The sequence below is a fragment of the Glycine max genome, chromosome 12 (genome assembly GCF_000004515.6).
Source record: "Glycine max cultivar Williams 82 chromosome 12, Glycine_max_v4.0, whole genome shotgun sequence".
In the NCBI taxonomy this organism is placed as follows: Eukaryota; Viridiplantae; Streptophyta; class Magnoliopsida; order Fabales; family Fabaceae; genus Glycine; species Glycine max.
Window position 1 is genome coordinate 36,899,096 of NC_038248.2, and position 16,324 is coordinate 36,915,419.

Sequence of the window (16,324 nt, forward strand, 5' to 3'; positions counted from 1 at the left end):
AATTAAATTATAAGGGGATCAAAATTACAAATTTAAAACAAATAAGGGAATTAAATTTACAATTTTATCTTTTTTTAACTAGGAGGTACGGGCATATAAAATATGAAAAATATTAATAGGTATTCTTAGTATATTGGTTAAATTTAAAAAAAAAATAATAATTGAATGTGCAAAATTGGTATTATTCTTTAATTAATATTCTAAATACACTAATTAGTAAAACCCTAAAAGTATATGAAGACTTTTATTTGACATCTTATTAATTTATTTTATTCGGTTCATTTTAAATATAAAGTGATACTTTTAATTACAATTTTATTTGCAAGGAAATGAAACCTTTACTTTGATTCGAAACTCAAGTGTGGATCTAGTTGTGCCAATTACTTTTACTAATATTTACTCTTCAGTAAAGTTTATTTTTATATTTTTTTTCCTTGTGTTAAAGAATATTATAATATACAATTGTTACATTAGTCGATATTTCAATGGTCGCGCCTTTTCTGTTTTCTTATTCTTTGGGTGACCCCAAGGGTTCAAGTATTAAAGTATACTAGCATATGCATTTTTGGGGGGCTCCATAAAGATATAGGAATATTTACAAAACGTTTTGAGAATATTTTAAGGGTGAAATGAAAGTTAATTGTAAATCCATTATTCTACATTTCTACTAAAAAAGAATACGTCATTAGCTTTTCTCGGTATATTAACCGGCTATTATTAGTTTTAAGATGTCGTTAACTATTACTTTTAGACCATTGACTAAAAAATTAAAATGAATAAGTATCATTATAAAAATTATAAAAGAATATAAAAATAAGTCATAAATAATAAAATTTTATGTATTTTAATAGAAAAAATTATTTTTTTTAAAAATATTGTAAAAAATACTTATTAATATTTTTCTTAATTTTATTCCGTCAGTACCAATAGTATTAAGTTATGTGTGATCAGAGTGTCAAAGTCATGTACGGATTTCGATAAAAAAAAAAGTTATTACGATTGATTCCCTCGTGCATACTGTAAGATGAATAAATAAAGGCAAAATTATATTTTTGGTCTTCCAATTTGTTTTTAATTTCGATTTTAGTTTCCCTTTAAAATTATTGATGAATTTTGTCATCCTATTTTATCCGATCACTCACACAATCTTGGTCTCTCAATCCATAATTGGACGTTGACGGTTTTAAAGGAATGTTGACTGCCACGTGTCATGTTCTTATTGAATGTTGAATCCATGGAAGATGAAATGTATTATTGTTGTCATTGGTCAATCAGAACATGACACGTGTCAATCATCATCTAATAAGAACGTGACACATGACCATCAACATTCCTTTTGTCACCGTCAACGTCCAATTTTGAATTGGGGGACCAAGATTGAGTGATTAGATAAAATAGGAGAATAAAATTCGTTAATAATTTTAAGAGGGGACCAAAATCAAAATTGGAGACAAATTGGGGAACCAAAAATGTAATTTTACCGTAAATAAATAAACATTAGCGTGTATTCATTTTATTTCTTGAAGAACTAGTTTTTTAAGTTTATTTTTTAAAATAAGTATATTTTTAAATAAAATAAATAGTTTTATAATTTATTGATGTATTTATCTAAACTATTTTTATTTAATAAATAATTTTTTAAAAAAAGAAAATCTTATTGACTTCTTAAAAATATACTTTTTTTAAAAGATTAAGTTAAAAAAATTATCAAAAGTCTAATGTGTATATATAGATTCAAAGAAAACACAACAAGATACTTTTTAATTATTTCATACAAAGATATATAAACACCTCATATTCAATTGACTTGATCGTCAAAGTCTTTTTTGTAGGTACTTCCCCTGTCACTGAGATTCAGTCGAAACATTTGACAGGTAAACAACTCGTTAGAACTTAGCCGCACCTCACCACAACTCAACCGGAACTCGACCATATCTCACCAGAACTTGATCAGAACATTTGACGTCCAGTGTGGATCGAGGAAATTTTTCCTTCGACCATAAGATTGTAGTAACAAGGAGAGGCGATCCTAGGTCATTTGCACCCTCTAAAGAAAACACAATAAGGTACTTTTTAATCATTTCATACACAAATATATAAATACCTTGGACCCAACTGATTTGATCGTCATAGTCTTTTTTGTAAGTACTTCTCCCGACACTAGAACTTAGTCGGAACATTTGACAGATAGACAACTTGCTCGAACTCGACCACAACTTATCGAAATTAACACTAATACAACTAACTATAAGACCATGAAGTTTATTTAAATATTCAATTGCTTATTTGAATATTTGAATTTAGTGATAAACAGTTGTTTTGAATTTTGAATTTAGTTTTTTTTAAGAATTTAGTTTGTTATGATCAATAGTTTGTTGTCATTAGATAATGACACTTATCCCTTAGTAGCTAGCAATATTGGAATATGTTTTGTTACCCGGTCATATACATTTGAGCCTTATTTTGTATAATGTACTATGATAAACACAAATTTCTTCCAAATAATTTAGTACATACCAACTTATACACTTTTTAAAAGGCTAATTAAATTTTTATTAAGTTGAAATGTGTTGATTGCAGAATAAGGTGGTGGTAATTTTTAAGAGTGAATTTTTAATTTATTTATAGTAATTTTTTAATTAATTTTTTATTGATTTATTGAATTTATATATAAGTAAAGTGTATATACCAAAAAAGGTGTGAATATAAATATATAAATACAGAGATATAAATTAAAGTTACAATCAAACACTACCTATTCTCATCCCTAATTAAACACTAATTGACCCAATGTTTGAGCATTGAAAGCTTTAATATATCTTAAGAGGCCCTAAGCCTCATGCCGGATATTCCAGCTCATCTAATACCCTTATGTATACACCAAACATCACTAGAGTAGTTAGACATCTAATTATTATATTTCACCATTCTAGTGGAGTATCTATGGACTTAAGTGTTGAAATATCTATTATAAATACTTCCCCATTTTTCAGAGTTTTAGCCTTTTGAAGAGTTCGCTATTACTAGCTAGGAGACCTCATACCTTGACACACGTTGAAAGCACTTCGGTCAACATTATCCAAAGCTAGGTTCATATTAACATTTCACCTTAAACATGTTAGCTTGGTCCACCTCAAATACATCAGCTTAGTCCATCCCAAATAGATCAACAATGTTACCCTATGTTTGGAATCTATAAAATTTAATCATAGCTGTTATTTATAAACCCATTTTTGTACAATATTTTTTGCAATAATATTAAGAGTAACTCATGCATAAATTATTTTATTTGCAAGATTTTTTATCTGTAGCTATTCGCAATCAATATAGTATGACACGATTAACAAATAACAGCATCATTTAGTTACGTGGTTAAGAGTTCAGTATTCAAACTTCTGAGTATAATAGAATCTTTGTTGGAATTAATTTCTAACTCTAGATTGTGGAATATCCAAGATTAAAAATAAAATATAAAACTAACTGTCACGAGCATGTTTACTATTCGAACTAGTGATATTTGTTCCCCATCTGCTACAGTAGGATCCAACTTGTCCAAATCAAATTTAACACGTAGATCTCCACGACGACCCCATAACAACAAATTGAGCAAGTTGTTTCTTTATGTCAGATTTTGTTATGGGAATAATGAGGTGGATTGATGTCAGAACAAATTATGGAAAAAAGTTAAACTTTTCATTGAAAAATATTAAGATAAAAAAGCTACAATATCACAGTAGGGATCACATTCTGAAAAACAAAAATTCAGTTTAAGTTTTTTTATTTGCTTGCATTTTCCCTTCAATCTAAACTTCTATTTGTTATCTACTTTTTCACTCTCTCCACCGTACCAATCAGATGATTAAGTTTCCATGAATCGAAAGGAAAGATTTATGGAAGACATAGAGCATGTTTGATTTACCATTCAATTCAAGATAAAATCCAACGGATCAATGGAAAAAGATAGCGTGTTTGATTTGCCATCCGGGACATATTTTCGCGTCAAAACTGAAGCAGTTAGTTCTAGCTTCTGCAACAAAGAGCCTTTGGATGTGAATTTTTTTGGGTAAAAGATGTGGTTCCCAACTTACTTTGAATGCAAAAGAAAGGATGTAGATATTTTTACAAAAATAAGTTTGCTACCAACGTCTGTTTGTAATGGTAAACCAGACATACACATATTTAATTTGTCTACTTGCTCAAGTCTCTGCAATGATGACATGTCACGACTTTTTAATATTTTATTCATTTGGTGCACATGAACACAATACACAATGAAATCAATAGTAATACTTTTGTACTTGTTATACTTTTACGTCACAAGTCACAAGCCCTCCGTTTAATCTTTGCAAAATTCGGGATTAGAATAGTTTTAATTTCGTTATGTGAATCGAATGTAGCAAGAACACGTGCCAACTTTGTGCCTAGGAACATGTCACAATAAGAATTTAAAGACATGACATTACATGAGATGATATGCGAACCAATTATGTTCTCATTCGTTATGGTGACTTCACAGTGCAACAATGCATCAGCAGCTCTTTCTTGCTTCTTCTGTTTGGTTTGACTTGTAATGGAATGAAAACTACACATTTGGCTAAAGGCACTTAGAATAAGAATATTTTCAATATATGAACAGAATATAACCAAAACACACTAACTTGGTGGGTGGAAGATGATAAAAATCAAGACATGAGATGCGAACCAAACATGTTCTTAATGATTATGATGACATCTCAGTGACAAAATACATTAGCGGATTCTTGTCCTTTTTTTTTAGGTTTGACAATGTAATAGAAAGAAAGCTTAAAACTACATATTTGGCTAAAACCTCATACCTTGTTATCTTTCATGAATATCATCTTCAATAACCATCAAACTTCGTTTGATAAATTGAAGTTTAGATGAACTAATGGCACTGTCTAAAGGTCAGGATCAGCTATTGTTAACATAAATTCAAACGATTCAAGAAATGAAGAAAGGAGAAAGTTCTGAATATTGATTGAATGAAAAATTACAATACTTGTCTCTGCTTCTCTTATATATGTGTATAAGAGAGTTAGTATAATCACACGTGCCAATCTATAAAACTGACTAACAAAATGAATAAAGGCTAACTATTATGTAATGTAAATACATTTTTGACCATCTGACAGCTCTTGTTTTATTTGGACATGAAGGTAGCTGCAAATTCTCTTCAAAGTTTCAGGCTTGAATATAATGACATTCATTGAAAATTGACCAATAAAAAGCAGATAGCTATCTATAGACTATATGGTTGTATCTATGGGATAGCAGCCCAGCACCCGAAGAAATGTGGCGAATTCCTGTAGGGACATAAAGTGGTTTTTGATGTGTTAGATACTCATGACATGAAAGTTGAAGGGTTAATTAATTATTACAGCTGCCCAAAAAGGAAAAAAGTTACTGCACCGCACAGAAAACTTGAGGAAGAAAGTTTCTTAGAGTTATATGCATTTTAGATTAGTATTTGCTGTAGTAATGAAAAATATTGAGTTAAAATAGTGATTGGACCCTAATAGATATAACAGCACCATTGGAGACAAACCTCAGAAACTTTTGGCACTCTTCAAGACCCACTCTGGGGCATAGCAAAACATAAACCACAGGCCAATTTACCCAAAATTAAAGGGTTAGCAGCATTGGCCATTTAATATTAAATAAACAAGCTTAATAAAGATACAGTATTTTATTAGTTCAACATAATATCTTGACTTGGTGCTTTGTGGATCTTCAAGTTGACTTAAATATGGACAGCATTCAGATGAAACATTTTGCAAGTGAGAAAACTAAAGAAGGCCACATTCATGGCTTGCAGGAAGTGCTTCTGGCAATAGTCATTGCTATTTTTGTATGCAAATTTGTCCCATTTTATCATGCTACACCAACAATGACGTGGTTAAGGTGATGCAGAGGGGTCAAATTGAGCTGTGATTACTCAGGCATCCAAGTCAAGGACTTAAAGCTCTAGAAAGAAAACTCTATAAGCACAGTAGATTGTAGAAGTTCTAACCAAGGTTTGCCCATTGATATTAATTGTTGGCAAATTTTTATCGTGTTAGCATGCTAGAATCTAAAAATATGAGAGGACTACTTTACACAGGCTTGCTGGACTCCTTAAAAAATTGAAAAAAATGATCTCCTAAGAGGAGATAAAAGCTAAGAGAAGAATCAAAAGACATACTGTAGTTCAAATCATAAAATAAGAAGTCAAAGAACATACCTGCAGATGTCCTAAAGCAGTTTGTGCTCGGGGCTCAGTCATAGACGCATCAAAATCAATATAGAAAAGGTAATCGAAATACCTAAATAAAAAAATACAACAGGTTATTTTAATGTTTGCAACAGCATGTAAGAAAAATACAGTGTTTCAGATACCTAAGAGTCACTTTACCCTAAATTATTTAGCATAGGAATAGAAGAGAAAAAGTAATAGAACGTACACAATAGAAAACAATTTAGGAGAAGAGTGAAAAATCAGACATGTTTGAACACTGAAGCAATTAAAGACAAACTATCTTCAACCAGACATGGCATGCAGCAATACGATATGAAAGACAATGGCCAATTGTGGTGCTCCGTTATGAAAAGGCAAAAAGCTAACTCACTTGGCAGTTCCAGTGTTAGAGTCATCAACAACTCTTAATGGCCGATTTCTTTGTGGTCGGCTTTCAATCTGATTTCCAAATACATATTGTTACTTTTCATGTAATCATCATATATAAAGCTAGATTAACAAGAAGAAAACATCTTTCTAGAGATAACCTTGTTTAAATTTATGTCCCTCAATGCAAATACTGCCAAAGCCTTAAACAGTACTCCAGGTCCTTCATCCAGCGTAAACACAATACTTGTCTGAAAATAACGAATGATTGGTTCTAGAGAATCTTGTAGCATGATTATGAGACAATGGTCATAGATCAAAAGGAGCTTTTACCTTAAAGGGCTTATCAGCCTTTGGAATTATTGGATCCCTTGCAAGCACGAGATAACGACTGATGATTTCAGAATCATCCTGTACAAGACATTCAAACCAACACACACATTTCTTATTCACAGTAAATCGGTGATATAAAGGCATATAATTTTAGTCTCTATTTCAGAAGTTTGTGTACCAATGAAAGACAAGAACATGTCTAATACACTTTTTTTACCCACATATATACTTTTTGTACTGACTAATTTTTTATCACATATCCTTGCATTGAAATTTGGAAGGAATAACAAGCAAATGTGTTGCAGTTGGCTTAAGATTATATTGATGTCACTTACTTATTACTAAATATTTTCACCTTATTAATTTAAACCCAGTTTTAGAAAAAAAATTCAACTTCAAAAAAAATTTATACACCATAAGAGTATATGGATGTAGCTTATCAGTAAAAAAAATTTTAAGGGTTTAAAGAGCATATTTGTGGGAACCATGGATTATAAATAAATGGTTAGAAAGGGGATCAGTTGGCAGATATTCAAAAGTGGATTTAAGCACTCTACCCTCCACATTATTCCTGGACAGAAGTGAAGCAAATGAGAAAGAGTACAAAGAAATGGTTCAAAGCTTCAAACAGTTAGATAGCCTCAGAAAGAATGGTTCTGAACGTCTAAAGAACAAGTGAGGTCTAAGCTAAATACCACAATAATGGAAATTTGAAATATTTCTGTCTTGCATCTATTACTGTTAGAGACAAAAATATTTCTCGGGGTTCCACCTAACAACATAACATTTTGGGAATTGTTCTTCAACATGTTGAAAAATTAGAGAAAATTAAAGGGTCTGAATTATCTGTAGACTATAGGAAAGGTACAGATGGAGGCAACATAGAAAGGCCATAGGTTGAATTACATATTGCCTCTAGTCAACAACTATATTTACACTAGAAGAAAGAGTATATGCAATTGATCGCTTCTGATTTCAGGGTCAACGCTTTCTTATTTCACAATAGTTTCCCTAGTATTTTGTGAGATTCGTACCTTTGTCTCGTAGAATGTATACACTCAGCTATATGGACCATCACTTCTCCTACTTCAACTACATTTTTAAGTTATAAATGGTAGGACAGTCAATGGTACATAGCAAGAGATTTTCAAGCTCTGGGAGCACCAAGAATTTCCCATGTTTACTATATTTATACTCTTAAACAAGATCACCACTACTTTATAATTATCACTGATTGTACAAAAGCTAAAATTCTTATTTGCAAATTTCTGGTACCATTGTCTAGTTTCTTTGCATTCAAAGTAATATGACATGCACAAACTAAGCTCTCAAATGCATATTTGTTGACAATCAAATCAAGGGTGATGAGCAACAAGTTAATTGACAATTTCTTGCAGATGATGATTGGTAAGGAATTTTACTTGGATTCGTTCTGCGAGTACATTAAGCCCATAGATTTCTGCAGCTCGAATGCTAGCAATCGCACCGGCATCATACAGACCATTTGAAGCTATAATCTAATATCATGGACACATTAAGAAAAACAACAGAATTATTCTTTACTTTAGAGAAAGTCAGAAGTCACATAGGATATATGGATAGATTACCTGAGCAGCACCAGCTGTGTCATCAACGTTCTCTCTGGCAACACCTAATTTAGTCAGGAAATCATCACTCAATTCAAATGCCTGCAAGCAAAAACCTTTCAATTTTTCACTGCTTTAATGTGACTAGTCTAGGACACATTCAGGTATTCTACAACATTCGGTATATTATATACAATACCACTCATAGATTCAGTTATATATAGGGAAGGTGCCCAGGCTTAAGCAAATAAAATCCAAATGCGGGTTGAAAACTAAATGATCTACACTCTACAATCTACTTGCTCCAAACTAGTCAATGACTCAATGTCAAACAAAACAAGCAATGAGAAATACCTTGTTATATGCCCCTCGTTTAACTAACGCGTAGAGCAACTGTTACACAGCTTTCAAGAGAACAATTCAACCAATTTGAAACTTTAAAATTCAATATTACTTTGAAAATTAATTGATTTAACCCAGTTCTATTCATGCATGGACCAATGGTATATAAATTTTAAAACAAGAATAAAGTAATCGATTTCTTTCTTATGTTGCATAAGATTTGATGTCACACAACAATTGGTTTTCAATAATATATATATATATATATATATATATCATGTCTACACTACCACATCTAAAAAAGTGCCAGCAACATGAAGCCTTGCCTGCGAATGACTTAGAACCCGTTTTAGGTACTCAGTTCTGACGCCAGGCAGAGCGAGAAGGGCGAGGTTAGTAGCCAATTGCACCTCACCAACAATGTGAAGCCTATGGCGAAGAAGTAAATCATAGTTCCGATGAATGCTTCCCCCAGATGTATTTTCTATTGGAAGGATAACTTTGTCAGCCCACCATATCTCAACAGCCTGTAGGACATTTTTTTAATATATGGACTACTACAGTTTTATCCAAATATTAGCTTCAAGTATATTACAGATTATGTCAAATCAAACCTTAAAAGCTTCTTCAAAGTCATTGCATGAAACTGTTTCACAATTAGGGTAAGCTTTGAGTGCAGCATCCTCACTGTATGATCCCGGTATCCCCTAATTCAGTAATCCAAGCAAATAATGAACCATTGATATCAGATCACACTGAGGCAACCATCACATTCATCATGAGATGATCATACCTTATATGATATCCGTACTTTAGCATGATCATCAGAAGCAGCCACAATATCAGATATGGATAATGGCTCTACAATTAGTGACAAACACAGAAGTTTCAAAATGTAACATCTTCCAGTAAAACTCATAACAAAATGCAAAATGGAAATGCATAAAGTCAAATGATAATGTTTATAACTGGTCTGAACATGACGTAATAGCTCTTCAAACGAGTTCATAACTTTTTCCCAAGATGCATATTAAATATTGAACAATACTTCCCAGCATTCAAGAACATGAAAATAATGAGAAATATAAGAGTAGGTTAATGGAAGACCAAAAATCTAAACATCAGAATGGTTGTGTCAAAAACTATTTTTAACAAGTATTCAGATTCTTAATCTGTATTTGATATTAACAGTTTCCCATTAACAAGTTCCTTCCTCTAATGAACAAAATTACAAAAAGTATAATAAATAAAAGTTCCCTCATAATTTTCTAATTCTCTAGGGGGGAAAATAATATCCAAAACTCCAAATCTCTCATTGATACTGACCGTGGCTAGTCTCTTCACCCTGTAATTATATCACATTGTATGCATTTCATCAGTTTATTTTTGGCTTTAACAACGAATGCTAAAAGCAACAAAAGGGATTTTTTTTTTTTTTGCTTTATCCATTCTTTAGCTAAACAATGTTAAGAAAGTTCCTAATTTGAAATCAGAAGTTCATTTGCATAAAAGTATATAACTCCAAATCAAATCAAGTGTACACTATATTCCTGGCCCAGGACCCATAACAAAATAGCATTAGCCACAGTCAAGAACTAGTATGTACCCAACCATGGTCTCACAAGTGGTCACAAAAAGTGTGCAAGTCCAATTAACCATTTGAAATCAAACCCACAAAAAGCAAGCAACAATGGAATATATTAAATCCAATATGGATATTCAAAGCTCACAAACTTATAATAAGGTTTCTTAAACACTACACTAAAATTAATCATTTTGAAGAAAGTGAAATGTAAAAAAGCTAACACCCACTTGGAAGGGAGACCAAATCCTTGTGCAGTCCATAGGAGACATCACCATCCCTTGGATGATGATCAACCACACGCATCACTATCTTCACTGGCTTCCATGGATTCTCATCCCCACCACACTTCTGTGCTCTCTTCAGCTGCTGTTTTTCCCAACTCAGTGTAAGAGCCCAGTGTCTGGTTCTTCTAAAATTGTGACACCGAAGTTGAGAACCTGCTACGACAAGAGGTGATGTCACAGCCATGGAGGTCAACGGTTCTCAATAGTTGAAGTGTGCTCTTCACTCTCACACCCAAAACCGTTACAAAAAAAAACATGTGAAGTGCAAGAAAAACCAAAAGCAACCGCTTGGACCAAACTACGAAGCTAATCCTCTAATGTCCCCAAAAGAACAAAAATAACTATGCTGGTTTTGAGGGACACTTCACTTGTTCAGAATGCATGCGGCATTAAAATAAAAAGATATTTAAATAGACAAAACCATGTCCATAATAATAATAATAATTTTAATAAAATACTAAAAATAATAATAATAATAATAATTTTGTCTTTTAGAATCAAAATCAATCTCATCCATTTTTGTCTTAGAGTGTCATCCTTTCCTGCCTCGTTTCTTGTAGTTTCTATATTTCTTTTCCATATAGTTTTTTATTTAAACTATATGTATTTTTTTTAGAGAGATAATCTTATTCCTATTAAATAAAATTATTGTAACTTTTCTTAATGGATTTAAAGTTAATTTTTTTTGTTAAGGGAGTATTAGTCAGTTGGTTGAACAAGAAAACTTCTGATATGACCTTTAATTTTAATGAATAAAAAATTATTATTTTTTAATTTCTTAACGACAAATCAATGTGATTTAAATTAATATAAATATATATCTTAGTTATATTTAAATTTTGTTAAAACTATTTCTATTAAACTTTAAGTTAAATTGGTAGGATATCTTTTTGTCCACATCTCATATTTTATTTATTTGATCAAATAGTTTTTTTTTATTAAATGTTTGGATAAGTGTGAGCACAATTATAAAAATGGGATTGACCCAATAAATTTAACGGATTTGATCAAGATCCAATGTCCTTGAAGGTCCAATTAAGGTGAAAGATCTAAAATACATTCAAATTAATTGGGTTTAGTCAAATTCAATAACCCGAATCAAGTTGGCCTGGTTAGACTTGATTGAATTTTTTTTTTAATTTCTATACTATGTTAAATTATTAATAGTTAATTATTAAATAATATATAATATGTTTCTATAATATGTTTTATCTTGGTAAGAATATATAATAACTAATTATTATTGTATTGACTATGATATAATTTAATATTTATGTGTTTTATAAATCTTCAACATATTTATTTATAGTCATTCAATCTTTTGTATTTAATCTTAAAAAATAAGAGTTTCATTAGTAATTTAATAATAATATCCAACAAAATAATAATATTTTATAGTAATAAACGACTATATAATATTTTATAGTTTTATCATGACATTAAATTTAATTTTGAAATATAAAAATATGAATTGATTATTATGTTAAATATATTATATATATTTTTAATATGTATCAGGTGAATAAGTCACCCATAGATTAAATTTCTGGTCCATTGACTTAATATCTTGAATGGATGGATGACTAGATGAATTTTCATAAGACTAAATATGAGATTATTTTATTTTAATCATTAGTCTCATGGTTGAATATTGAATATATAACTACATTAAATATTTATAAAATAATTTTTCCGTCCAGAATAGATAATAGTCTGTCAAACTTTAAAATTATCTTCTCTGAATACATATGTCTTCGGTAAAAAAAAAATTATTTTTGTTATTTTCTGGTGATTAATGGACCCAGGCCCATAAAAACAAATGAAAACCATTAGTCTCATGATTGAATTTTATTTTAACCATTAATCTCATGATTGAATTTTAAATATATAACAACATTAAATGTTTATAAAATGATTTTGCCTCGATAATAGTCTGTCAAACTTTAAAATTATCTGCCCTGAAATATATATTTGTCTTCGGTACAAAAAATAAATTTTTGTTATTTTCTGGTGATTAATGGACCCAGGGCCCATAAAAACAAACGAAAACCAACCTCGAAACGAAGAACAGTCACGGAAGAGACCTATAGCAAACAAATGAGGATTCAAAATCAAAGGTATTAATTAATGAAAAAATGTTAACCAATAACTTAATGTATTGGTTCATAAACTTAAATAAAAACATTTTCATTTAAAAAACAAAAAAATATATTATTTATAAAAAAAATTATGATTTACACAATAATTTTTTTAATTAATATTTTAAAGATACTGATTAATAAAATTCATAATTAATATTTATGGAACATCATACTCAAGAGTCAAGACAGGTCCCCTTTGGCGGGCTACCCAACACAAGCATTGACTTTTCCATAAAATATGATTATTTGACAGCAACAAACCACCGGCTTCAACATTTATTTGGAGTAATGGTATTTATGAGATAAATTTTACACAAAGAAATGAAATAAAAAAATAAAGAGAGAATGTGTGATAGTATAAACAATTTGATAGAGAAAAATAAAAATAAAATTTATTGTAATTTTTTTTTAACAAAATGATATTATTCGTATATTTAAAAGGCAATGCTAATAATATGCTTTTTTTTTTATGATGAACTCTATGTGTATTTCATTACAAAATCTCTGTTCATTCACCTCTCACTTCATCTCATAAAAAATATAGTCAACGAAAAAATGAGTTGAAAAATATTTTTTTTAAACAGGTTGCTAGTATTTTTCTTATTCAAAAGTACGATTAAGATTTATGATAATTAGTTTTAAGTATAAGATTAAGATTGAGTTTCAATTTTTACAAAAAGCCTCCCATGATTGAGAAAAGAGTGAAGAAGTTTCACCAACATGTTGGGAATAGAAGAAAACAATTAAAGAAAAACAAAAACAACTATATACCAATCTTATAAGGTTAATTTAACATATGTTTAAATATTTTTTATTTATATAAAATGAATGAGTTTTAATTTTGGCATTTGTAAATTTTTATTTCTCTAGAATTTGAAATTATTGTTTTTGGTCTTTTATAAATGAGTGTGGTTTTGATCCTTATAAAATGAGTGAATCGTGGTTTTTTTTTTTTATAATGAATTGTGGTCTTAATCATTGTCAAACATTTTTTCATTGAGTTTCATCATTTCAAAGTCTATTTTTAACATTTATTTGACGATAAATAAATACTATTCATTTTAGAGTCCTATTTTTTTTAAAGCATCACATGTGTATCACACAGATTAACGAGTATTAATTGGAAATGATTACTTAATCTTTCATTTAACACATGAACAATTAATAGTATCATATAAAAATAATAATTTCATTTAGAGATGAAAATCAAAGAATTTTTTTTATAAAGACTAAATCAAAACTTGCTTATCTTGAGAATAAAAGTATATTTAAGTTTTGCAATACATTTTTTTAAGGTGATTGACAAACAAGCAAAGTCAGAGATAAAAAAAATGTTGATGCCTGGGGGTAGTTTATCCGATATTGTAATTTAGGGGGTTTTGTTATTTAATAATAATAATAATAATAATAATAATAATAATAATAATAATAATAATAATAATAATAATAATAATAATAATAATAATAATAATAATAATAATAATCTCAAACTCTTAGGAAAGCCACACCTTGAGCATTACTACATTAGCAAAGAGGAAAGGGCCAAGCTAGGTGAAGGATCAAGGTCCCTAAAAAAAAAATACCAGCAGAATAGGATCCCATCATTTCCAACCAATCGGCACATTAAATGTTTTTTCAAGTATGTTGGATGAAAATAACCTAGTACTTGGCAAATATAATATTTAAGGCTTACAATATAATATTTAAGCTAAGATGTCAATCATATTTAGCAAATATTTACTTCATAAGAAAATATTTAAAATATTAAAATAACTAACAGTTATATAACATGCTCGTTTATGTCCAGGACCAAATTCCATGTAATAATTAACATTTCATGTATAGTTGTCACAGACAGCATCCAAACATGGCATGCCGATGGCCTATGGGAACTAAATAGATAACAGTTGCACTTATAGAGATAAATTTAATATTATTTTAACTATAGGTACAAAATTAATAATGTGCTATATGTATAAAGAATAAATTATGAATATGCTATAGCCTGTTTCACGAGAGATTTGATGGTTTGAAGTATAAATTTCAACCTTCTAGTCCTCTTTTCCAAACTAGCATAGAGATAGATAGAGAAATAGAGAGAGTTCGGGCAGTCATCAACAAAAAAAAATATGAATGTGCTATACATATAAGGATTAAATTGTTGTATATGTTTTTTTTTTTTTGGAAGGCAAATTATCGTGCACGTATAGAGTTAACACAGATAGAAACAACGTCATGATAGTATGGACTAAATAGGTAACCGTTGAATATATTGAAATTGGTTTAATACTTTTTTAATTACAGAAATCAAATTAATTAAGAATTCGTTATATTACAAGGACTTTATATGTGTTAAAGCAAAAAAATATTTATTCATCCCCTGTTGCAATGTTGCTGCTCCAGAGTTTCATTTCTTTCTCCAATGTATCCAAAAGACAGTAGGATTATATTTTTTTTTCTTCTTTGGGTTCATAATATGCAATTGACTTATAAATGGTTGGATTCACGAGTTAACAGGAAAAAAGTCAAAAACAATGTGACATCCACTTTCAGAAGCAAAGCTCTTCGACTAATAATTAAAGTTGAAGGGTACTATTAGAAAATCAAGTAGAAGAAACAGTAAAACTCATTGTTCATTTAATCAGTACACATTATCAGTATAGACAGATTTTTCATGAACCAGGTGATGCAATTACTCGTCCAAAGTTACGGGTGGAGAATGACAAGATAGTATTACGACCCAATTAAGGGAATTGAAATCCTTAAGTGAGAAGAAACAATGAGTAATTAATGTTATGAAGAACACAAGCACAAAAGTTAAACTTTGTCAAACATAAAGGAGATAGATAGATATTGACCTCTCGGGAGGTTCACACATTCAAACAAACAAGTTATCTGCATCCACAACAACTGAAGACGTAGTAAGGGATAATCTGCACAAATTAGGTTAGGTGGGTAGGTGCCACCCCAAATATTTGTGACTCTGTTTAAAAGATTTTTCAGCAAATTGCGGGTCTCCACAATTTCGCCGACCATGTGATAAATATTATGACAGTAAGGATTTTTTTACCCAACATTGTTTTGAATGTTTCTTCGATCTACTACAAAAGGAGAAATTGAACTTCAAAAATTAAAAAAAATAATCATTTTTTGTAAAAAAAAAACTTAAAAAATTATAGTTTTAATAAAAAGAAAATAAATATATTTTTTTAAAAATTATTTAAAGGTACTGCAAATTTGTTTTCTAAATGATCTATATTTATTTATTTTATTCAGTTTGTACCTTCGTTTTTAAAAGAATTTAATTTCATCTTTTATTTTTCTTTTTTGTTTTAGTCATTTATCTTTTTTAAAAATTTATTTAGTCATTATTTTATTTTTTTCAATTTGGACTTTACGTATTTAAGGTTAACGTTATTAATTATTTAAAA

General features: G+C 29.7%; 1 protein-coding gene across 1 annotated transcript; it reads right to left on the bottom strand.

Moving 5' to 3' along the window:
* Window positions 1–4,970: 4,970 nt before the first annotated feature.
* On the bottom strand, window positions 4,971–11,133 carry LOC100792353 (arogenate dehydratase/prephenate dehydratase 1, chloroplastic). Its single transcript, XM_003540249.5, has 11 exons — window positions 10,696–11,133; window positions 9,677–9,744; window positions 9,498–9,590; window positions 9,210–9,410; window positions 8,563–8,643; window positions 8,377–8,472; window positions 6,956–7,033; window positions 6,784–6,873; window positions 6,627–6,694; window positions 6,242–6,323; window positions 4,971–5,324 (listed from the first exon to the last, which is right to left on the bottom strand). The coding sequence occupies exons 1-11, from the start codon at window positions 10,934–10,936 to the stop codon at window positions 5,268–5,270; spliced, it is 1,155 nt and encodes a 384-aa protein (XP_003540297.1). The 5' UTR covers window positions 10,937–11,133; the 3' UTR covers window positions 4,971–5,267.
* Window positions 11,134–16,324: the final 5,191 nt, after the last annotated feature.

What these genes read in the sequence shown, in the direction of transcription:
- LOC100792353 (XM_003540249.5), bottom strand. Translation starts at nt 10,936, where the DNA reads ATGGCTGTGACATCACCTCTTGTCGTAGCAGGTTCTCAACTTCGGTGT. An exon ending in ACTTTGAAGAAGCTTTTAAG is followed by an intron (nt 9,411 to 9,497) that starts GTTTGATTTGAC and finishes AATGTCCTACAG; the next exon opens with GCTGTTGAGATATGGTGGGC. An exon ending in TCTAACACTGGAACTGCCAA is followed by an intron (nt 6,324 to 6,626) that starts GTGAGTTAGCTT and finishes TTTTTTATTTAG; the next exon opens with GTATTTCGATTACCTTTTCT.